Consider the following 24859-nt stretch of genomic DNA (forward strand, 5'->3'; position numbering starts at 1 on the left):
TAATTTCAGATGTTTAAAAATTTATACAACTTTAAAAAATTGTTTTATTCATTTTTCCCACACGTGACGTCACTAGACTGTTCAAAATGCAAAATCAATAATAATAAGATAACATGCATATTAAATAGGGGTGGACAACGTTTTTCTATCAACGGGCCGGATCCAGAAAAATTTAGTCTTTTGCGGGCCGGAGCACTTCAAATTAGTGATTTACCGGATCCAGCCGAATAATGACTTTTTAGATCCGAATGCGACTGGAAACTAACTTTAAGTCGAGATACGGATCCGGTCGGATTCTAATATAAATAAAAGTTACGGATCCAGCCGGAATCTAATTTTATGGATACAGTTGATCAATTTTTAAATCCTTCAAATTCAAAAAGTTTTCTTAAGTCTGACAACTTAAGATGTAGATTAAGACATGTCAGATAATTCAATAATGTATATAAATAGAATTGCCATTGTAATTGAAAAAGGTACGTATGTAAAATATCGTACTTAAAAAAACAATTTGCTTGGGGTAATTTTATAAAAATATATTCCAACTAAGTTAGAACAACAACAAAGTATTAGGACAAAATAATGTATTTATCAGTACACATTAACTTATAAAGAAATTTTTTAGCATGTTTTGGAAGTCAAATTCTTACAGTTTTGTTTTGTAAAAATATGGTACAAAGTTTTATAACAAAATTGTAATATTGACCCTTTGCGGGCCTGTAAATTTGCTTGCAGGCCAATCATTTCGATTTGCGGGCCGGATCCCATTAAAATTAAGAAACGGTCGGGGGCCGGTCATTTTCACCTTGAGGGCCGGATCCGGCCCGCGGGCCGTACGTTGCCCACCCCTAATATCAAACAATGAACTTCACCGCACGACTAACAACAACAGCATCATTAATGGTGAAGTTCATTATCGATGGCGAAAAACATCTCAATTTTGTTGGTGATGGCCTATTTGTATGACTTTATTTGTGTGATCTCAAAACATCTTTTGTTAAATTTTTATCCACTTGACATCACTATAATGTTCAGAGTTAAAAGACTTTAGACTGATTTATTATTTTAATGATTTCTATTCAAGTTTTCATTGAACTATTATACGACGTATTTTAAACGAACAATAAATCTTTGTTATTATAAAAATTCTACTTGTTCGACTTTTTTAAGCTTAGGGTTGCCACAGATCGAGCTGTAAACAATATCCTGACTTTTCTTTCTGACTTTTCATCAAATACTTAATTAAAACCGATTCAAAAATACATAAACAAAAACTTAAAATTATGTTAAGTTTTCAATCTAAACTTTTACAGGTTAAAACAACAGTTCTTTTAATGGGTTCAATCATATAACTTCCATTGCACTATTTGAACCATCTGTGTATGATCGATGTATATTCAATATACAGCTCTATAACAAAATTACTTGTATCTCTACCTCAAAGTAAATACACACGTGAGGTCATAGAAGATTTTAATCTATTCTAAAAATTCAACAAGACTCTGAAAAAGAGAATTGCAAAATACTATGAAAATAACACTAGCAAAATACAGTCCATAATGATGATAAACTTTCTTATTAGGAGCATGTTTATATAAAAATTCCTGAAATTTTTTTCTGACTTTTTGGCAACCAGAAAATTGTTTTCAGGGTAAAACCCGTTGACATTTCTACTTTCTGGATTGTACTTTACCTTTCCCTACTGAAGACAATACTTGAAGTTAATTTCTTAGTTTGGCCACGGCGTAATGGCTTTAAAATAACAAACTTATAAACCAGAATAAAACCGCCATTGATTTATTTGACAGTGAAAAATATCTCAGTATAAAATAAAAAATTTCATAACTTTTAAATTAATTTCACTAAATTACTTGTTATTTAAAGCTTGATAATACTTGTTCAGGATCTTATCAAACTTATAAGTACATATTTGCTTAGCAAACCGTATGCTGTATCAATTTAATGTAATTACGTGTTGAATTAATAATTTTGATCAAGCTGTTTGAACAGCTCCGAAATATTAAGGTAGAAGTGAATTATTAGATGTCTATAATTGTCAGGTGTTAAAGATATTTGTACAATTTTAAAAATATTTTTATTCATTTTTCCCACATGTGACGTCACTAAACTGTTCAAAATGCAAAATTACAAAATAGGTATTAAACAATGAACTTCACCGCACGACCAACAACAACTGCATTATTAGCGGTGTTCATTATCGATGGCGAAAAACATCTCAACTCTGTTGATGATGGCCGAAATAAATACTAGATAAAATACACTGTTAGTTTTGTTTTCTAAAACATTTGATAAAGTACCCGTGAAAAATTTCTAATATACGCTTCAAAAAATTTACAGCAGTGGTTAATAAATGATTATATACTTACAAATTTGCTGTTAAAAATGTTCTTTAATTTTTATAGTTTATCAAAATTAGCGGCCCGATAATTTTTTAAACAATTCCACCCAAAAACTTTCCATATCTATAAGATGTTCACGCCTGTTTCAGATAGTAAGGACAGCCCTATTACTAAAATACATTATTCGTGACATTAAGTATAAAACATTGAAGTTTCTAGTAACCAATATTCTAGTAATGTATTAACCTATACTAGTAGTGTGCACCTAATTTAGTTTTAAAGAATTATTTACAGAATGAAATATACAAGTTTGATATAATGGATGATACTTGTATATAAAATTTATGTAAATTTTTGGTCTAAACAAATATGACTTTGGTGCCCTTTACTAGCTAATGCTTTTTATCTAGGGTGGATACATAAAATCTAAATCAGTATTTTTAAGCTCATTTTCATAAACGCCCATTTTTTCAAAAAATTTAAAAATGATCGTCCATACTCATTAAAAACCCCATAATACACGATGTTAGTAAAAAATCTATTGTAAATTGTGTGTAAGACTATTTTTGCTCTTAATTCAATGGAATATCTAGTGTAAACTTATAAGTTCTTGTAAAACGTATCCAAGCACCCCCTTGCTAAGATGGCCCCTGCGGAAGCCACGTGGACCACTTCAAGAAACCCTGATCATTCAAAAACAAAAATGGTCCTTCAAACAGGGTTGCCAAATGATTTTCAGAAATTTTTTTCTAATATTCTTCCAGGCTTTCGAAAGCACAAATTTTTGGTCTTTTTTAGTATAAAATTAAATTAGTAAAATACTGTCTTATACTTACTCAACAGTGATTAATAGTAATTTTTGTTCAAAATTGCAGGTTTTTATTTTCAAAATATCTCAAATTCCAGGTTTTACCAGGTTTTTTATTCAAAATTGTTTTAATATAGGTTTTCTGGCAACCCTAATAAATTAAGTAATTTATTTATAAGCTAAGAAAATCAGATAAAACTTATTTTGGTTTTATAATATATATTACTGCGAACAGAACAAGGCTGGTTTTAAAAGTTTTATAAAATGCAACACAGTAAAAATACAGCAGCTTTTCAACGCAATATACAAAAATTCAATATAATATAACAATGTACAATGGAAACTAATAATTAAAATGTGAGCAGCATTTATGCTATAAAAATAAATAAATTGTTGTGAACTTACAGTTATTATACACAGTTTGATAGCAGCATTTTTGAAAGCAAAAAGTAAAAATTACAGAAAACACTTTTAGAATTTTAAAATAATGTACAATGAAAATTAAATTAAAATATGAAAAGAATGTACAATTTAAATAAAAATCGGATGAATGTACAATTAAAAATAAAAATCTAAAGAAAATGTAAACTTAATCACTGAGCTTGCTGCTTCATCTGTTCCGCTTGGCTTTTTATTTTTTCAGTGACTGCTTTCGAAACTGAGTTCCAAGCTTCAATGTATCTGTCCACGCATTTTCCCAGGCATTTCTGTGGGGAAAAAAATAATTCAGTATATATAATCAAAAACTTAAATTTTTACTAATAAAATTATTGAAATTTGTATGTAGATTTTTTAAGACTATGCCAATCTAGGATACAATCTAGGATTAAATTTCTGTAGGGAAAAAAAATATCAGCATGAAAAAAATGAAACTACTATATAAATTTTGTTTACTGAAAAAAATTCTGTGGTAATAACTAATCTACACATTTTTCTGGGCATTTCTGTAAAGAAAAAAATAATTTAGTGCATGTAATCAATAGAGCAAATTCACCACTTATAAATCTGCGAAAATATTTATATATTTTAAATCTTAAAACTTAAATAAGTCAGTATACAACAATACGAGCACTAATTAAAACAAACACATTTTTCCTAGGTATTTCTGTGTAAAACAAAATATTTTTAGAATTTAAATCAGTTTCAGCTTTTAATTTTTATTTTAATTGGTAGACATAATGCATAGTAGTGTGATTAATATTATTCAACGTATCTATTTACGCGTTTACGGAGGCATTTCAAAAAATAAATATGTACTTTTAAAATCTATTATTCATTTAAGTCTACCTAGTAGTAAAACTTTTTATATTTCAAAACATGAACTAAAGATCATATGAGATATACAGAAAAATAAAAACTTAATGAAACATGATTATTAACAACAACACAAGCAAAATTATGCATTTTTAAAGCTGAAAATGTAGATTTAAAACGAACAACCTACAAGATTATTTTTTTCAAAGATTGGCATAACAAAAAAAAACCTTGTGCATGCCTTGATTATCATTTTTTAACTTTTGTGACAAAAAATGCTTATGTAAGTTGAAGTTGTAATTATTATTGAGCAACATATTGTGAACCATAAAAAAGCATTTATGAACTAAAACAAAAAATTTCCAATTCCATTTTTTTTTAGTATCCTCAGTACAAAAGAGCACATTTAAGGAATCTCTGAACTAAACTACTGAAACAATTAATCAAGACGCAAATATTTTTGTAATAAAAAAATATTTTTTATTTAATCACACAAACCTTGCATTCTTTATTATAAATAAAAAATATTTAATCAGTACAGAGATACCAATTAAGAAAACTCTGTAATGAACTAACAAAATACAAACGAGGAAATATTTTTATCAAAAAGTTTTTCAACCAAACAAACCTGTTGGGAAGAGTCCAAATAAGTTCCAGGCGAAGTGACACACATTTTGAAGCACTGGTCATTCAGGGTCTGCAAATTTTATGTTTTTTACATAAATGTTTAATACATTTATTGTAAATTAAGGGCAAAAAAGAAAATGCTTTTTTTTGTTTTATTTTTTTTATAATATATTTTTAATTTTATTCAAATTATTTCCGACAGAATATCCTAAATATTCAAAGGAACATTTCCTAAAACTTTGAGGTAATTATCTCAAAAAACGTAGGAGATAGATTTTTATTGATTTCAAGTTATTTGCCGTTTTAGTTTGTGCCTCCCATAAGGAACCTACTGTAGTCTCTGACTTTATCGCTATATCTCAAAAGTCATTTTGAGTTTTTATTAATCTGATAAAGTAACTTGTAGCTTATTTTAAAAATTTCTACTCAAAACTTAATTTAATAATAATCAAAGAAATATTTCTACTGTTATGTGATAAAACTACTGAAATCTGAAAATAATTTGAATTTCAAACTTAAAACTTTTCGAACTTAAAAGCAATTAAATTAGTCAATAACAAATTTACATTAAGTGATATATATGTCAGTGGCTTAGTATTATATGTACTATCAAATCTGACCCACAGGTAGCTTTTACTGTAGCAGATGCTTAATACTTTTTTTTTAATCTAACACTAGCTTATACATAAAATCTACTACTTAGTTTTTGAAGAAAAGATATTAAGCTATACAGTTTCTAGCAAATTTTTCTAAGGAAAAATCCTCAATTTTATTGTCAGCTAGTTACAATCTATATTTAAGTTGAGATGTAAAGTATTTGGCTTATAATTAAGCTGTATAAAGCAAAATCTTTGAGAACATTCTAATTAGTTTAATTTCTTAAAACAACCAGATACAATAAAACATTTTGCTTCCTATAATTGAGTTTGTTTTATTATTGTTTCTTAAAACTTTAACTGTTGCTAAAGTTAAACAAATGAGTAAAACTGTAACACATTTTACCAAATGACAAAATTTAAATTGAGAGTTAATACTTTTAATAAATCAAAATTTAAACATCATGTTTTACAAGCTTGAATACACAAAAAAATAAAATTATTTTATGGTTGTATGCTTCTAATAAAAATCTAAATGAATTATCTAGTTAAACGTGGCAATTATGAAAACTTTCCCATCCTAAATTGTAAATTAAGTCAATACTTTTAAAAATTAAACAAACTACTATTCTTATTGACTGAATTTTTAGATGAAAACTTACCTAGTATAGTAAAAAAAATAACTTTTGTTTCATTGAAGACTATTGTCTTTAATGATACAGAAAATAATTGTTTATGTATCACATATATTAGTTAATAAAGACTAGAGCATGATTTCCCAGACTTATTTTCAAAAGAACCCCTTTATTAAAAAAAGCTATGGCCCCCTCCAACAAGACTACTCAAAAAATATTTTTCAAAACACTAACACCTTTTTTTTGCTCTTCATCATAAATTCCAGAATATCTATTGTAAGTTTCAAATTATGACATCATGGACCCCTTGTGGCCCCTTTTTTGCTCATGCCCTCCTAAATTTCTGTCATGACCCCCAAGGATTTTATATAAAAATTTAGAAGCTACAAATGAATTAGAACCTTAATAAACAGTTTAAGTAGAATACCTTTGTGTAATAATGTATTATTATGGTCCACCATGTATTTTACAGTTTGATTTAAGAGGAATTTAAATAACCACGTGTATAAACAAACTATGTTCAAATTTATAACATTCAATAATTTAAAGTTTTTGCCATATCAAATTAATGTCATGTGGCGGTGTCATTATTTTTCAAATTTTGGTCTTAGTTTGCAGATTTTTTACCTTAACAGGGTTGTCACTGTTGGAGTCAAAAAAAACTGTTTTGAGTAAACTTAAACTGTCTTGAATCATCCTAAATGTTTACTAATCTTTTTTTTTACTTTTCAAAATTAATATAATCCTAATTCTTCAACAAAATTGGTTATAAAATTACAAAACATCAAAACTAAGTAAAATAAATCCTATTCAAAGTCTAAAAAAATCTGTTCTGAGAAAATTTAAAAACCTTAAACTATCCTGAGTTTTTCATTAAAAAAAACTCTCCTGAATCACCTTGAGTTATACAATTTAATTATACTTTGAGTTATCCTGAGCTGTCCTAAGTCATCCTAAGATTTTCAAAAACTTTAAAATATTCTGATTATCTTGAAAAAAAGGCAACCCTGTCTTTATCACCTTTTAAAAATCAAAATAACTTTTGAAATATTAAAATTGCAAAGTTTAATAAAGGTTACAAATAAAGATAGCAAACTAATTGGTTGAAACAAAAAAAATTTAATCAAACTACAGGGTGGCCATTTATACTGGAATCCTGGAGTTAGATAACTTAGGCAAAAATAACCAGGGAAAATTTGAAATTTGATGTATTGTGTATAAAACATTGGAAAAAACGTGGGATTTTCAATAATTTTAACATTTAATATAATGAAATTAAGATAAGAAATAACTATAATGAAAAAAAAAACTATAAACTGAGTTTTAATTATTATAAAACACACTTAAAATATTGTTACAGTATCTTTTTATTAACTTTATAATGTTAAATTAAATTTTAAACTTAGTTTCGAACAAAAAATAGAAGTTGTACTTTAAAAAACCTGAAAAAAAAAAATCAGAAAACCTAGAACAAATTTCTAAAAATCTAGTGACCACCCTGAAACAAATTTCAAAAATTTTCAGGGTAATTTTAAAAAGTGATAGATATAATTATTGTGGATTTTCTTATCTTTTTAAGTTTTTTTTTCAGTTTTAATTAATACTTCTTTTCATGATAATATTAAATGTTATTTCTTTTTTTGTATGGAACATGTCTAAAAATTTGAGATATAAACAAACAAATAAAAATTTTGGGCAAAGCTAAAGTTCTAGGCTATACTAAAATGACAAAAAAAAAAAGCTATCTCACTAAAAATCTATCTTCTCCTACAAATTTTAAGATAAATACTTCAAATTTTTAAACAATATATAAAGAAAAATAAAATTGAATTTTATAAAAAATAAACAAAAAAAGTTTTCTTTTGTTTTTTTGTCATAACTATTATTTTGTTAATTTTCTTTGAAAATTTAAAATTTAAATTTGAAGTACTTATTTTAAAAACGTAGGAGAAAATATATTTTTCTGTTAAAACAAATGTTTAGACTGTAATGATGTTTTCTTTAGGGAGGAAAAAGTTTTCTTCTAACTTTAATTAATATTTTGTTAATATAAAAGTAAATTTAAGGTAAAAATGCATTAAAATTACGAAGAATATACTGTGAAACTACATATATTGTAATTTAATATGAAAAACTTAACAGAAATAGGTTATTTTTTATTGTATCTACAAAGATTTTGTTTACATTTTTAATTATGTTATTTTACAATGAAAATTGTTCAAAATTTTAGGTTTTTTTTACAATATTTATAAAATCCAGAATTTTGCAAGTTTTATTTATAAATATCATTATCAGGTTATTCTAGGTTTATAGGGTTCCAGATTAAATGGCCACCATGTTTTGTTTTTATTTAGTTAATTTAAATCAATACTTACTCTGTCCTAAACCTAAAAAATTAATAGCATATAAACTATTATATTTAAGGGCATAGGGGGGTTAAACAACCTTTCTTGGTTTTTGATCTTATTTTTTATAGTTTATACTATACAAAATGCTTTTTACAGATTTAAAAAAATCAAAATAGTTTTTGAGATATAGCCGGTCAAAGTCAAAGCCAACAATAGGCTCCTTATGGGAGGCGCAAACTAAAACTGCAAAAATAGACTATTTCACTAAAAATCTATCTTCTCCTACATTTTTTGAGATAACTACCTCAAATTTTTAGGAAATGTTCCTTGGTATATTTAGAAAATTCTGTCAAAAAGAATTTTAAAACAATTTAAAAATAAAAACTTAATATAAAAAATAACAAAAATACAATATTTTTGGTTTTTTGTTATAATTTTTTTTTTTTAATTCTGTTCCAAAAGAATTTTTTAAATATTGCAAGGATTATTTCCTGAAAATTTTGAAAATTTGATATTTTCTGACTTTGACCAGCTATATCTCAAAAATTGTTTTGAACTTTTAAAATCTGTAAAAAGCACCTTGTAGCTTAGTAAAAACTATATAAAGTAAGATCAAAAACCAAAAGGGGTGTTTACACCCCCCCCCTATGCCCTTAAAAAGATTATTGAATAAAAGGTTTAGTAATTTCCTAGGATGATTTTGCACCAATATCACTATTTTACACTTCTAATTTTACACTTTGATAAGATAAGTATAGAATTAAAAGCTTAAATTAAAAGTAGAGACCGTAAAGTAAATAAAAAGAACAAATATAAATAAATAAATAAATAAATGAAGGACAAAATATAATGTGTAAAAATAAAATTTTAAATACATTTTAAAAATTAAGTTTGTATTTACCTATATGAATTAATCTGAATAATACAAGTTTAAAATAATTCACACACACTTATTATTTAAATTAAGCAGTGTTTTAAGGATATTTACTAAATAAAAATAACTTTTTACAGATAGAGATGAAGACAAGCTGTTTAGAGGAAAGATAAAATACTGCCACTTCTGCTGACCTTTAATCTAATTTCGATATTTTAACTACATGTGATTTATTGTGACAAAAATAAAAAATTCTCACTATGAAAGTTTGTATTTATTTTAAATCAAAGTTACAATAATAAATCTTAGACAGAATATATCCTTCTAGTGACATAAAAATTACTTATCTAACAATGTAAGTAAATAAACTTTTATAGCATACTTACATACATAAAATTTTTCTAAATTATTTAAAAAATTAGTGCTTACTTATTTAGAGCTTTTTAATTCTATACTTGTCTTATCAAATAGTAAAAATGAAAGTGTAAATGTTTTATCAGAGTGTAAAATTGAAAGTTTTATTGGTGCAAAATAATCCTAGGAAATTACCAACGGTTTTTGAATAAAGCTTGTTTATCATGAATATTTAAAATACTAAAATAGTGAGTAATTAAAAAATAAACAACAGTTAAAAATTATTTTAACCTGTGTCATAACTTCTTGTTGCTGCATTTGACCTTGCATCTGGATCATTTTCATGGTTTCTTTGATGGAATCATTGTTCAGTGTCATTCCTCCTGCTGATTCATCCATTTTTTATTTTTCTTTTGACAATTTTTTTTAGAAATGTTATATTTAGTTGAATTTGTACAATGGAGGCTTTTAAGATGACAAGTACTTTTGTGTCTTTTAGCATACTTGTAACTAGGTCTTAATTTAAAGCCAATATTATGTTATTAAGTTTATACTTGACAAAAACGAAAGCAGAATATGCTCAAAAAACCTAGTTCTTAAGCCTGTATTGTTAGTATATTTTAATATTGTATGTGTATGTACATTTTAAATTTAAATTTGATGCACTGTATAAGTTTTTTTTTTAATTTAAAACTTTTGTTTAATTTATTTAATTCCATAACCGAAAGGTTCGTCGTGCCCCAGGTCCAAGCTGTAGATAGTTTGAAAAGTTTAAATAAACTAATAAGTCCTTGACAAGGACTCCTTGAAAAATTTTATAATAAATTATAAAAGTTTGTAATACAAATTTTAAAACTTTTTAAATTCTTAAACAACTTACATATATACAACGATAAAGTTAGATAAAATGTTAGTAAGGACATATTTTAATTAATATTGTAAAAAAATTAAAAAAAGTAAGTAAGCATATTACACCGAAAAGTATTTTTAAAACAACATTTATAACATTTTAAGCATACGATTGTTTTTAACTTTTTTAACTACATAAATTCATAAAAAAAATATATATATTTTGTTTCTTATGTTTTGTTTGATGATGTTTTAATAATTATTAATATTAAAAAAACTATTTTTGCTTTTTTTTAAACAAAATAAAAATAATAGGCGTTAAAAAAGAGCTCTCTCCTTTGTCTAATTACTTTTTTAGTTATCATAATCTTTTGAAAGCACTTTTATGAATATTGATAAAGTTTGGCAGCAATAAAATAAAGATGAATTACATTCTATAAAAAATGTCTGTATAAAAGATTTTAGCTATAACTACTAGCTTCTATAACTTAAGCTATTCAATAACTTAAAAAATATATGTTTAATGATAACGTTTAGAGTGTGAGGATCAGTAGATTTGAGTTTTTTATAAGAAAGTTTTTTGTACTAAAAACATAAAATTTATTTTAAAATTGTAAAAGATACTTCTGTTTTATAAGTTTCTTTGTTGTTGTTGGTTCATATACCTTTTTACTTCGATAAATATTTTCAATTTACACTGCATTTATACAATTTACAGTTTTAGTTTATCTAAAATTTACAGAAAATCATAAAAATTAATTTGTAAATATTTATCTTGATGCTAATTATTGTGAAAATTAAAAATTAAGTGACTTATTAAGATTAAATTCCCTGTACTGTAGTTATAAAATAAGAATATTTTAATATTTTAAGAACTTGCTTTAATTAATTTATCTGCAAATAAATATTTTTGTTTTACAACTTTAATTAAGAAATATAACTTAACAAAAACATTATGAGATACTTATCTAAATAATTTTTGGATATTTTAGTATTTATGTTTTTTCAATGTATTTACTTTACTACATGCTTTTAATGTACATCTAAAAAAATCAACAAAAGTATAAAGAAACTATTTTTACTGTGTATAAAAGGTAAACTACGTTATATAGTATATACATGTTACAATTTTCGTATTTAAACTTTTTTTTTGTATATTGAAGCATTGTATGCCATACTTTATTTTATAAGTTACTAAATTTAACATGAGTTTAAACAACTGTAAAACAGTACATAAATTTTGAACTGAATAATTATATTAATTTTGTAAATAAATTCATTAACAAAAGTCATGACAATTTTTCTTGCACAATAAAATAAACAACTAACTATATGTTTTTATTTTTAGTTGTTTTAACATGAATTATTATACAACTTTGTGTTATATTACAGATTTGTTAGTTTATATGAAAAAATTATAAATTTTAAACTGAATATATTGTTTATTGCACGATTAAAAAAGCTCTCAAAAAGTTTAGTGTAAAGACCTGTGTATAAAGGAACCTTTCGGTTATCGAGTCGTACAACACTATTAAAACTATTTATATAATAATAAAACACAAGTCATGTTGATTTTAAAAGATTGAAAACAATTAATTGAAAATTTGGGACAGCTACTAAGTTTCACCGCTGAATGGATTACCAAACTGTAGTTCTACATCAAATAGAATAAATATAAAAATAAATAATTAAATGCCTACCCAAGCATAACATATATATAAATACAATTTTTTATGCAAAGTTGTTGATGGCAGCCTTAATGTTTGAAATAAAAACGGAAAATTCAAGCTAACGTTTTCAACCTTTTTTTTTTTCGTTGGCAATACCAAATGTATGTAATGAGTCTAACAAGGAAATTATGCAAAGTTTTAAACCCTAATCATAAAGTCTTTCTATATAGTCTTATAATATTTATATATAGTCTATATAGTCTTTCTACTGATTAAACGTTAGTGAAATTGCAAAAAAAAAATATTTAAGTAGTAAAAGTGTAGCAAAAGTTATTTTCAAAGAAAACATAATGGTAAAAGGTGATATTAAAAGGTACAAATCGTAGTTTACTTTTATATATATGCTTTAGTAGTTTTATAAACTTATGTTCGTCATATCTCGTAAATCTATTTGACGTTGAAAAACAAAACTAAAAGTTATAAAAAGAAGTTCTAATAATTAAGATTTTGATAGTAAAATTACATATATAAAAAATAGAAAACAAAAAATTATTCACAATAACTGCAAATTTTTAAAATTTAAGTATTCGTATTTTTTTGCTTACATAATAATTTAAATACTTAAAAGTCTTTTTAACGTATCTCTAAAAATCAGTTAATTTTTTGAATTTTGAAACTACTAAAAGTACATACACAAATATATCTCGTTACACTAGTTCGTCATATCTCGTAACACTATTTGACATTGAAAAAATGTAAAACTTGAGGGAAACTGATATTTTTTATGTTGTTTATTCATTTTATTCCTCGCGCTAAAATAAAACAATCTAAAACTTGACAATCGGGGAAACATATACACCTTATTGTGCTCATAGTTTTTTTTTAACGTTTTGTGCTTAACTTAAAAAAACATATCATTGTACATGTTACTTGTTATACTTATATTTCTTTGATTTCATTCTGTGATGCGAGTAATTATACTTCTTACAAATATTTTCTTAAATAGTCTAAAGTTTAAAACAAATATTTTTGTTTTAATATTTATTATTGTAAAACCAGCGTTTGTGATTGTAAACTTTTGATATTTTTGTTTTGTTTATTTTATTAGTTTAGTTTAACTAACTTTTTTAATTAAAACAACTTTTTACATAGAAAACAGGTTGTTTGTTTTTTTTTTTTATAACCTTTGAACCTTTTAACAATGATTTATATTTTAGATCTTTATGAATACGAACTGGTTTGTTCATTACAAAATAACATCAAGGGACTCTACAATTTTTTTATGATAAAATATACAATTTTTCGAATATACGATATGTACACAGTTAATTAAACAGAAAAAAACAAATGCTTAAAAACTTGATCTAATTAACTTATATATAAATTAATCAGTATTTGACTAACTATGTGCCTAGTAATTGTAATTTTACTATACAAATAAAAATTTTAGTTAAATTTCTGCTTAATCTATTTACTTAACTTAAATAGTTATTTAGATATCAAAATAGACAAATCTTATTATATATAAACAATTTATTGAACAATTAAAATAAATGCACAAAACTGTCGTCTAAGGACCAGATGTAAAATTATTGTACACTAAAATTTATGCCTACAAAGAGGACATGTGTTGTGGTCAGCGAACCATCCTTCAATACAGACTTGACAAAAAGCGTGCCGACCATCGCAGTCGAGACGCATCATACTTCTACCAACTTTCACACCTTCCATACAAATACTACACTGGTCACCAACATGTGATTGGTCAGCCGTAAAGAGGGGAAATTTTTCAATTATTTCTGAACTCAATCCATGTTGTTGTTGTTGAAGTTGTTGTTGTAGTTGCTGTAGTCGTTCTTGTCGGTTGAAGTTTTCTAATATATCCATGGCATGATGATGGATTTGTTGCCACTTTTCAACCAACTCATCTCGCATTTCATTCAGTTTGTTTATTTTATTGGAATTTTGTTCCGTGCGTCCACGATATTCTTCAACCTTTTGGTTATTTTGATGACAAGCTTCATTATAATTCATTTATTCTAAACTCCTATGAACCTCTTTTGCCATCTCATCAACTTCTACTTTATTACGATTGAAAAAATATAATATTCTATTTTTAATTTTGTTGTCAAACTCATTGCTTTGTGTATATAGTTCTTCTAAAAACGTATCAGCTTCATTAAATCCGTTTAGGTTTTGTAAGTTGTTCTGCCAACTTCTAAACAACTCTTCAAGACTTTGCTTAAGACCATCTAAGTTTGTCTGTAAAGCGTTTCATTTTCATTTATAATTTTTAAATAAAGATTCAAACAAAACAAATTTATTCTAAAAAATTAAACTAGCTTAACGTTTTTCAAAAATGTAATATTAACTACTTTATCATTTTAAAAGTTAACATTAATTTATAAAGAAATTAATATTTGAAATTGATTTAAAATTTGGTAGATTTGAAACCTGGAAGAATTGTTCTTTGTTTTGCTTATTGCTTTTAATTCTTTTCGTAATAAGCATAAAAAACTTAACATAGCTTTAAAACTTTTTTTGGGTATCCTTTTGAGTTCGACATATCTTATTTTGTTTTACTTTTAATCTTTACCACTTTAAAAACTTTTTAAACTTTTTTGAATTTGATCCAAATATCTTAATTCAAACTTTTATTTTACTTGTTTAAGTTTTATAACTCGTTATGCTGTTTTAGATGTTAAGTTTCAAAATGATATCCATTGAAAAACTAAACACAGCTTTTAAACTTTTTAAGGGTATTTGTTGGAATTTTATCTTTATTTTTATTTTGAACCTTTATACAACTTGTATGAATTTAAAAACTTATTTAAACTGTTTTAGACGTTGAATTTAATAGGATACCTTTAAAAATACTAAACACAGCTTTAATACTTTTTATTGGTATCCTATCAACTTGATGGTAACAATTTTTCAAAAAATAACTAAATGGTTAGTTAAAAAAACTCTACAACTAGAGTTTTATACAAATATCTTCCTTTTGCAAATCATTGTCTTTTACTTAAAAACTGTTGTAGGTAATATATCTCAGAAGCTTAAAATGTAAAAACAAAAACAACTTTTAATAATAATAAAAACTCTGTTGTTTCCTTAAAATAAAGTTTTTAGCACTTATTCAAACAAACAGCAAAAATCTACAAAAATTAGTGGTAAAAACTAATTAAGTTGTTTGATCAAAAACAACTTGTTAGTTAAGTGTTAAGTTCAAAAACAGTTTTACTTTTTCTATAAAGTAAATTTGATGAATTATTTGCTTGGTAAATTGTTTTAAAATAAAAATGATTGCTTGGTTCAAAAGTGTTACAACTAAAGTTACATAAAAAGTAATCTTGATTATGCAAATCTTTGTCTTAAACTTTTAATTTTAGAAACTACCAGTCTAACACTGATAATATTTTTCAAAGTTTTAAGTTTTCTGTCTTGTTATTTAGGTGTTTGTTTATAAAAGAATAGCAAATAATTTTAGTGAGTTATGATAATTAAACAGTAAAAGCTTGACTAGTGTTTATGTTCTAACCAAAATGCACACTCGGTTTTAAGTAAACAATACTTATCAAATCAAGCTGCTCTAACTCACAATGAGATTTTTATATAGTAAAAACGCAATCAACATAATTAATAATAAAGCATAGAGTAATTAACAATACATATATACTTCTAATTACAATGCAACTAAAAAATAATAAAACAGAGTAACAACTTATAAAACAATTTAATAAAACAACAAAACAGAAGATTTAATTAAACTTGAAGCTATTTGTATTTTGTTAAAAAAACCTAAGCTGTGTAAACATAGAGATTTTTGTAAGTTAATCATTTTTTTAATTTAATTTTAGTTAATTAAAATAAATTGCTTTAAACTTACAGTCAAAATCTGAAAATTGCAGTTTATTCTGATTTAATCTAAAATGCTTGCTACTTGAAAGTAGCATTTTTTTTTCAACTTTAAATACTTAACACAAAGTGTGATATATAAACACATTTCTTAACCTTTTTAATTAGTTTTTAGGTTTTTTTAACAAAATATATTTTATAGATTGTAAGTATCACAATACCTACTGAGATTGTTTTTACTATCTAACTTTTAGCTTTTACTTTTTTTCATTATTTTATATCCTAAAAATATTTTTGAAAATAAAATAAAGTTATGAAGTATAGATTAATATTATTTAGATTATTAAAATTTTTAAAGATATCAAGTTTATTACCGTTTGATACTTTTGACAATTGTATACATTTAAAACAAGTATAAGACGTTTTAAGAGGCCTAGCCAAAATTTTTTTGAAAATTGTAATGTTATTTAATATTATAACAAAAAATTTCAAAACTGGCTAACACAGATATATTTAAAATTATTTATCATGTAAATCACAAAAGTCTATTTCAAATTCAATTTCTGATAATATTTGAAAGGCCTGACTACAACTTTTTCAGATTATAGTAGCATTTATTTAATAAATATTAAGTTTTATTACAAATAAAATTTTCAATAAAGCGTATGGACATCTTTTAAAAACTTTTTACAGCATTTTAACAATATACCATAAATAAGCTTCTGACAATTTTTTTTATTTAGATTTACTGTGTAAACACTTGAAATTTGTTTGATTGCTTCTACATCGTTTGCTTTAGTTAGAGAATGAAAAGTTTATCCAAGTGTTTTGATGACATCATTAAAACTAAAAGTTGAACAATATTGCAAAATTTTGCAAAAAGAAACTGCTGCAACTAGGACAGGGGTCGGCAACAACTTTAATTTAGACTCAAGTATTAGACTGATTAAAAATAAATAATTTCAAATGTCTGACTAAAACTAAAACTGCGGTACCAGAAAATGTTTCATACTTGAAATTTTGTCCCCGAGTACCTACAGCCTGCCTATCCTTGAAATAGGACACCCAAAAGAAGTAATTTTTACTTCAAATAAATATTAAGTTAGTTTTAAATTTGTTAAAAAAGTTATTTTTGGTAATGGAAAACAAGAAAATGAAAAACAAATATATACTTTCATTACAAAAATTACTTTTTTAGCAAAATAAAAACTAAAAAAGTATTCAATCAAAGTAGAAAATACTTTTTATGGGTGTTTTAGTTGAGGGGTCGGCAGGCTGGAGGTACTCGGGGACAAAATTTCGAGTTTGAAACATGTTCTGGGACCGCAGTTTTAGTTTTAGTCAGACATTTGAAATTATTTATTTTAATCAGTCTAATACTTGAGTCTAAATTAAAGTTGTTGCCGACCCCTGTCCTAGTTGCAGCAATTTACTTTTGCAATATTTTGCAATAATGCACAACTTATACTTTTTCAACCAGAATAAAAGTAAGCCGGAAACACATTAAAACACTTTTCTAATACAGTTTGAAACAATTTTCTAATACAACCTTAAACTTTTCAAAATGCAGAAATTTTCCAACTAACTAGATCAGTGTATTTTTAAACTTAACTTGAAGAGCAATAACTTCTTTATTACTTTGTCACAGGGGCGTAGCTAGCTCAAAAATGTTACAAATCTGCAAAAGTTAAAACATCTGAAATAACGCGTGATAACGTCCTAGCGGGAATACAGCAATTTAAACTCTCCTTATGAATTTAATCTGAAAATATGCAGTTGTGTTAATACGTTAAAAATGGAATGTTAAAGAATGATAACTGTATACAAGGCAATTTATTTTACTCCACACCCCCTATGACTCTTAATGTCATGCCACTTGTATAAACCCAGAAACATTCATTTAAAACAAGTGAAAAATCACAAGTTAACTCGAAAACATTTATATTGTTTTCAAAATGAAACGTTTAACGTAGTCAATAGTAACAACAAGTTATGCAAATTTTCATTACATAAAATTGTATGATATTGATTTTCGAAGCTACAGCTTCCATTAGAATCAATATTGCAATGCAGCTTTTTAACAAATTAAAGCTTTAACGCGTTATATGTTACAATTTGGATGTATTTATTTCGTTTAATTTTTACAACACTAAAAATGCTAAAGAGTACATATATGTCAAAATTATCTCTCAGAAGTACAAATGAATACTAAAAGTTAAGAATGCAGAGTCTTTTCAAGCTGAAATAAAAGCAAGTTTTTTTTGCACATAAGTATACGTTTCTGCAGGTTTGCAGAAAGGTACGAAGCTACGTCCCTGCTTTGTCATAAAAATTTTCAAATTCTTAATTTCTGTTAAATATTGTTAATAAACTTTTAATTATTGATGAGCTTTTAAATTAATATTTTTCATAACGAAACGGTCATATATAACAATTTATATAACCAAATAAATATTTTGCTCCATTCCGAATTGCCGACCGCTATTGACCAAAACTTGAAAAAAATTTTTATTATATATATTTATATATATGTATTTATTTAATTATATAAAAACTATAATTTAAACAGCTGTTTCACACATTGAAATGTAAAGTTTCATGTGATCGTCAGTAAGTTACAATTTATTATAATAGCGAACAGAAATTTCGGTTTTAGAATTTTTATAATAATTGTGACGTAGTAATGGTACATTTTATTGTACGATTAGCTGAATTTGAAATACGCTGTGAATGTTATTTTATGCTTTTTAGGAAAGTTTAAAAAGGTTATTTTGGAAAAATGTTTTAAGCTATTAGAAAAAATTTTTAGGCTGTTGGAAAAAATGTTATAAAATGCTATAAAATACTCGTGTTTGCCGCTTCGATTTTATTTTGTTTTAATATTTAATTGGTTTTAATTTTGTTAAAAAAGTATTTTTGATAATGGATGCATATGTTTTGTCTTTCGCTTTTCTTGTTTAGTGTTACGTTCTTATCTGATTTTTCATTTTCTATTTTTTCTAAGTTTTTTATATGTATATATATATATATATATATACATATAAAATATATGTATATATATATATTTATTATTATATATATATTTATTATATATATTTATTATTATAAATATATATTTATATTTATAATAAATATAAAATATATGTAGGTATATATATATATATATATATATACATATACATACAAATGTGTTTATTATTATATAAATATATGAATATAAATATACGCAATACAAGCTATTATACATTTTGATATTGATAAGAAACTATGAAACTTTATTATTATAAATAACTTTATCAAATGTATGTTTAAACTCCACAAAACCGAACGCTTGATATTTTTAAATAATTAATTATAAAATTAAAAATTATAAATTATATTGTTGTGATGTAAAACATTTTACCAACTGACCTCATTGTTATCACTTAGTGATAAATTAGCGCTATTAGATGCGGAATCTTCCATTTTCTTAATTTATCTTTTAAGAAATTAAAATACTGTAATATGAAAAAAAAAATTGCTTTTTTTTAAGTAAAAAAAAAACTGTAACTTTTAGAATAAACATAACAATCGCTGTGTTAATAAATACATTTTAATAATATAGCTTAATAAAAATTAGTTTTACAATGATTGCGATAAGTAGAAAAATGTTTTCAATTAAATAAATTTTATTTGTATTAATTGAAGCTTAAAGAAAATAACATGGCATTTCTTTTCAAAATTAATAATTTAAAGTTTTATTTTAAAACAGCCAACATATAAGTCTGTTAAATTTCTTTGCAAGTATTATAAAAAATATTAAAATATTTAAATAAAATTGATTTTATAATATAAATTAATTCGAGATTTTCAAAATTATCTTACACAAGTTCATTGTAATACACTAAAAAAAATTATTAAATTTTAACTTAAGTTACAACTAAATTGCATTTAAAGGTATTCTATACTACTTATAAAAACTTATCATGACTTTTGGTGGTTATATTTTGTATTAAAGGACACTAAAAAAATATCATATTTTAGAAAATATTCTCAATGTGGACATAACTTTTACACAAGAATTATATCTAAGTGGAATATACTATAACAATGCATAATTAAATTTAAATTTTACTACTTGGAATTAAATTAAAAAAATACTATAAGTATTAAACAATTTTTAAAAGAGATTTTACCTTAAACAATATAGTGACAAATTTATAAGTATATTAAACTAAAATTTATAAATAAACAGTTTAATCAAGTTACTGAATAAAATTTAAATATAATTTTATTGCAACTGAAGTTAGCAAAGACAAATATTTTTTAGGGTTATAAATACATAACTAAACCAAACAAAATTTAGAACTTAAATTTTGTAAATACACCCAAAGATTTGAAATAAACAATCTCAAAAAAAATAATCCAAAATTTATGGGAATATTTTTAAATAAAATTTAACAAAAATTACTGAAATATTACTTTCATACAAAATTTTCATCTTAAATTATAACTGTGTTTTAGTACTTAAGGATACAAGATTTGTTATAAGAAAGTTATAAATACGGTCTTAGTAAATTAAATTCATTCAACAAAAGTTTAAAATGTTCAAAGTGCATGTGGTATGCAGGTAATGTTTATTAAACTTGGTAAAGCTGTGTGTTACTAAATTGCAAAGTAATCTCATAAACATTTTATTTTAATTATATAATTCACAGGGTTGCCAATTATTTAAAAAAAAATTTCAAGGTTTACAAAATTTCCTCTAGGTTTTTAAAGTACTTATTTTGAAATCTATATTTTATTTAAAGTTAAGTTTAAGGTAAAAAACTGTGTTAAATGTTATAAAAACATAAAAAAGATACTGTAATGCTACTTTAGATGTGTTTTTTTACGTAAAAAGTTTTGATAAGTACAGAAAAAATTTATCTTTATGGTATATTTTTTGTGTCAAATCAAAAATTTTTTGCTTACAATGTAAAAACTATTTAGAATTCCAGGTCTTTGAGTGATTTTTGTTCAAAATTTTAGGTTTTTTTCAAAGTTTCTCAAATTTCAAGTTTTTCCAGGTATTTTTTACCTAAGTTGTTAAATTCCATGTTTTTCCAGGTTTCCAGGTAAACTGGCAAGGCAACCCTGAATTCATTATTTGAAACAAGTACTAGTTTAAAAAAAACTTATTGTACCAAATTTATTTTAACTTTTTTAATGTCTACTTAGATTTTCTCTATAGCTAACTGATACAGAAAACAATAAAAAAATATAGTGTATTATTTACTAGTGCATTTACTAAATAGTTATTAAAACAATTGTAACCTTAGAAACTGCTAACTAAAAAAACTTAAATTTTTAACACTTCTACTGACAATTTTACCTTTACAATCAACTTCTAATCTAATGTGTAATTCAAATTAATCATTTTTAAAGCATATATTGCTATTTTTCACAAAAACCTTTATTTAGTTTTTTATACTTTATCAGGGAATCTTAACTTTAACAATTTAAATGTTTTTCCCGCTATTTTTAGGGCTAGTTTATTTTAAGTTATGTCTGATTTATGTATTTGCTGAGTTAGCGTATGTTTTGAAGCTTTTTTTATGATTTTTTAAGTTTTATTTATAAAAAGTTTGTTTTTAGCTTAGGATTTAAAATGTTTGCGTAAGTGGATTAGGGTTAAGATTAAGACTGCTGTTTATAGTTTTGATTTATAATTTTCATATAAGATCTGGAAAAATTTTCTGTATGATTAAAATCTCCGTAAATTGAGCCTAAGACTTTTTACCGTTAGTTTTAAACTCAAGGTCTAGTAGAACGTTAAAGGAAAATCAAAGGTTGCATTTCAACGATCACTCTTACAAACGAACAAAAACACAGTTTTACTCAACTTTACATTTTTATAGTTTAGTAATTTTTTTACATTTAGAAATTAATATAACTTCACAAAGAAACTACTTTTAAAAAGAAGGAGAAAGTGTTATAGATATATGGTTTTATAATTTTAAAGTACAAATTATGTGTTTAATTTTGTAACACAGCAATAAGTTTAGTTGCCAAATTCAAGTGAGAAATTCTTCAATCAATTACTCAAGTCGAGATCGATATTATAACAAACTTTTATTCAGTATACAGAAACAGAACTCTTAATTTGTAGTTTTTTGAAACCCTGCCACTGAAAAATTAATATGTTTAGTCACTTAATGACTTGGTTACTGACTTTATATACTAAACTGTTAAGTTTTACAACTAAAAAAATGTTTTTATAAAAGAAAACAATAAGTTGCAATGGACTTTTTTTAATTGTACTTAAAACTCAAAGAAGATAGATAAAAATTAACTATGGTTTTGAACTTCTAGTATGATAAAAATAGAATCTAGCTAAAAAGGGCGAAATAGCCAAATTTATCATTTTACTCAAAGAACATATTAAACAACATTTAATGTTGAACTTTATTTCACTGTATTTTCTATTCACAAAAAATATTTGTACAACTACCAAATAAAATAAATTTTGTGTAATTTTTTGGAGCATTAAATTTATAAAAGCTTTAAAATTGGCTCAAAGATTTTTGATCAAACTTATAATGAGATATTGTTTTTGTTTTACAGAAAATTTTTTCAACTTAATATTATGAACTAAGTATCTTTTTAAATTCTAGGTCAATGTGAATAGATTTTTTATTTTATTATAAATAGACTAAGTTAGATGTCTTACTTTGAATAAATAAGATAATAAATATGTATTTAAATAAACAGCATTTTAAGTTAGATAATTTGAATAATTATAATTTATTATTAACATAGTGTATTATTTGTTTGTAACTCCATTCTATTTGATGATATCTGCAAAAAAAATTTCACAAAATTGTTTTTAATTACTATCTGGTAGAAAGTCTATTTTGATCGGAGTTCTAATGATAGTTTTGAAGACTCTCAGAGGCAAACATTGGAAAAATCAAAACCCAGTATTGGACACATATTCAAAAAAAAAATAACTTATGTTTTGTAATTTGCAAATAAAAGTAAAGCATCAAACACAAATACAGAAAGAAAGGGATAATTTTTTCATCATAAGGTAATAAATTTGAAGTGCTTGATTTTGAAAACATTAAATAAATATTAATAAAACTACTATTGTACAAAAACTTAAAAGCAATTAAAAGTGTACATGAATACTGTAAAAAACTAATCACTAATTCACTCAACTGCCAGCTCATTGTTACTTTGTAGAATAACCAAAACAAAGGGAAAAATGACAAAATTTTTACTTACAATCTTCTCTAAGTTTTAAATCAATATAAAAGACAGTTAAATTAAGTGAACATCCTTTTTTAATTTTTAGACTATTTTCACCAAATTACAGGTTTTTATATTAAGTTTAATTACAGGCTGAAAAATGTTTATTAACTGACAACAACATTAAAAAAATTCTTAAAGTTTGTTATTGTTAATGTAATTTTTATTTAAATTCAATTTTGTTACTTAATTCATGTCATCAATGATAGAAAAAGTTATTAAAAACGCCATTATTTGTAACCCACCTCATAGTAAAATTAAAATGTTTATGTAAATATAACTATTAAAGTTGCAAGTAAAGTAGTTGTTTACTTGCACTATGTTTTTTTTATTTTTTTTAACTTTTTAATTTTAAGGGTAGAAATTTTTGTTATTAAAACTTATAAAAAGTAGCAAGCAAGTCTTTAAATAATTTTGATAAATATAAATTTATAACTGTTTTAAATATATTGAACACAGAACTAATATATTCCTGTTAACATAATATAGAAATGTAAAACTGTGATAACCTAGACTTATGATTAACCCAGTTAAAGTTTTGAGCTTGTTTTGAATTGATCAATTGACTCATTTTAAGTTGTAGTTTTGATATGAAGTTTTAAATACAAACAAATCACAACAATTTCCTATTTATTAAACAAAAAAGTAGAAAATTTAAAATGTGTTCAAGCTTATGTTATAAATTGTAAGTTCTAATTTCTACCAAAAAGTGTAATTTTCAATAAAAATCCTGCCTAAAAATTTTCAAGTTTCTTGTTGTGTTTTAATATTATTCTAAATTCTTAACAAAACTATAGCTTCTAGTTTGGACCACAAAATTTTATTAAGGCACCTACCTACCTTTGGTTCATTTTTATATAAAATGCTTTCTAAAATTTTGCTCTATCTTAAAAACTTCCAAAATTCAAATCCCTTATACTTGCAGCATGATTCGTTCAAATATAAATTGCTAGAAACTATTTCATACATTTAAAGAAGAAAGAACGAGCTCATTGTTTTGTAAATTTCTTAAGTACTTCCAGATTGTGTCTTACTTATTAGATGAAAATAAATTTAATGTATAAATACTTAGGTACTTAAATTAAATTGGTTTTATTTCACCAAACTCAGGCTAGTTTGTATGTTTTTCCTAAATCTAAGGTCAGTATTCAGGAATTAAAATATATTATCTCATAAATGTGTTTTTTAATGTTAGGTTGTTTTGTTACTATTTTGGTGTCTTAAGGTATTTAAGCTTTAGGTAGTTTTATTTGAAATGTTTTGCTCATAGTATTTATTTAAATTTTATCAAAAACTCAGGCTAGTTTTTGGTCACCCAGACTTATTTTATTTGCTTCAAAGAGTTTCAACCCTGACT

At 24.4% G+C, this 24859-nt stretch overlaps 1 protein-coding gene across 1 annotated transcript; it reads right to left on the reverse strand.

The window, feature by feature from the left end:
- Nucleotides 1-3761: 3761 nt before the first annotated feature.
- LOC145842101 (mitochondrial import inner membrane translocase subunit Tim13-A-like) lies at nucleotides 3762-10287 on the reverse strand. The gene is made up of 3 exons (XM_082949487.1): nucleotides 10148-10287; nucleotides 5051-5119; nucleotides 3762-3875 (listed from the first exon to the last, which is right to left on the reverse strand). Exons 1-3 carry the CDS (start codon nucleotides 10253-10255, stop codon nucleotides 3762-3764), a joined length of 291 nt encoding a protein of 96 aa, XP_082805613.1. The 5' UTR covers nucleotides 10256-10287.
- Between the last annotated feature and the right edge of the window lie 14572 nt (nucleotides 10288-24859).

Source organism: Thalia democratica, chromosome 1, assembly GCF_965202585.1.
Source record: "Thalia democratica chromosome 1, ktThaDemo2.hap1.1, whole genome shotgun sequence".
NCBI lineage: Eukaryota > Metazoa > Chordata > Thaliacea > Salpida > Salpidae > Thalia > Thalia democratica.

Excerpts from the sequence above, each read along its gene's own strand:
- LOC145842101 (XM_082949487.1), bottom strand. The coding sequence starts at position 10,255 with ATGGATGAATCAGCAGGAGGAATGACACTGAACAATGATTCCATCAAA. Across the intron at positions 5,120-10,147 it reads AACAAGAAGTTATGACACAG|ACCCTGAATGACCAGTGCTT; the intron begins GTTAAAATAATT and ends TAAAATTTGCAG. Across the intron at positions 3,876-5,050 it reads ATTTGGACTCTTCCCAACAG|AAATGCCTGGGAAAATGCGT; the intron begins GTTTGTTTGGTT and ends TTTTCCCCACAG.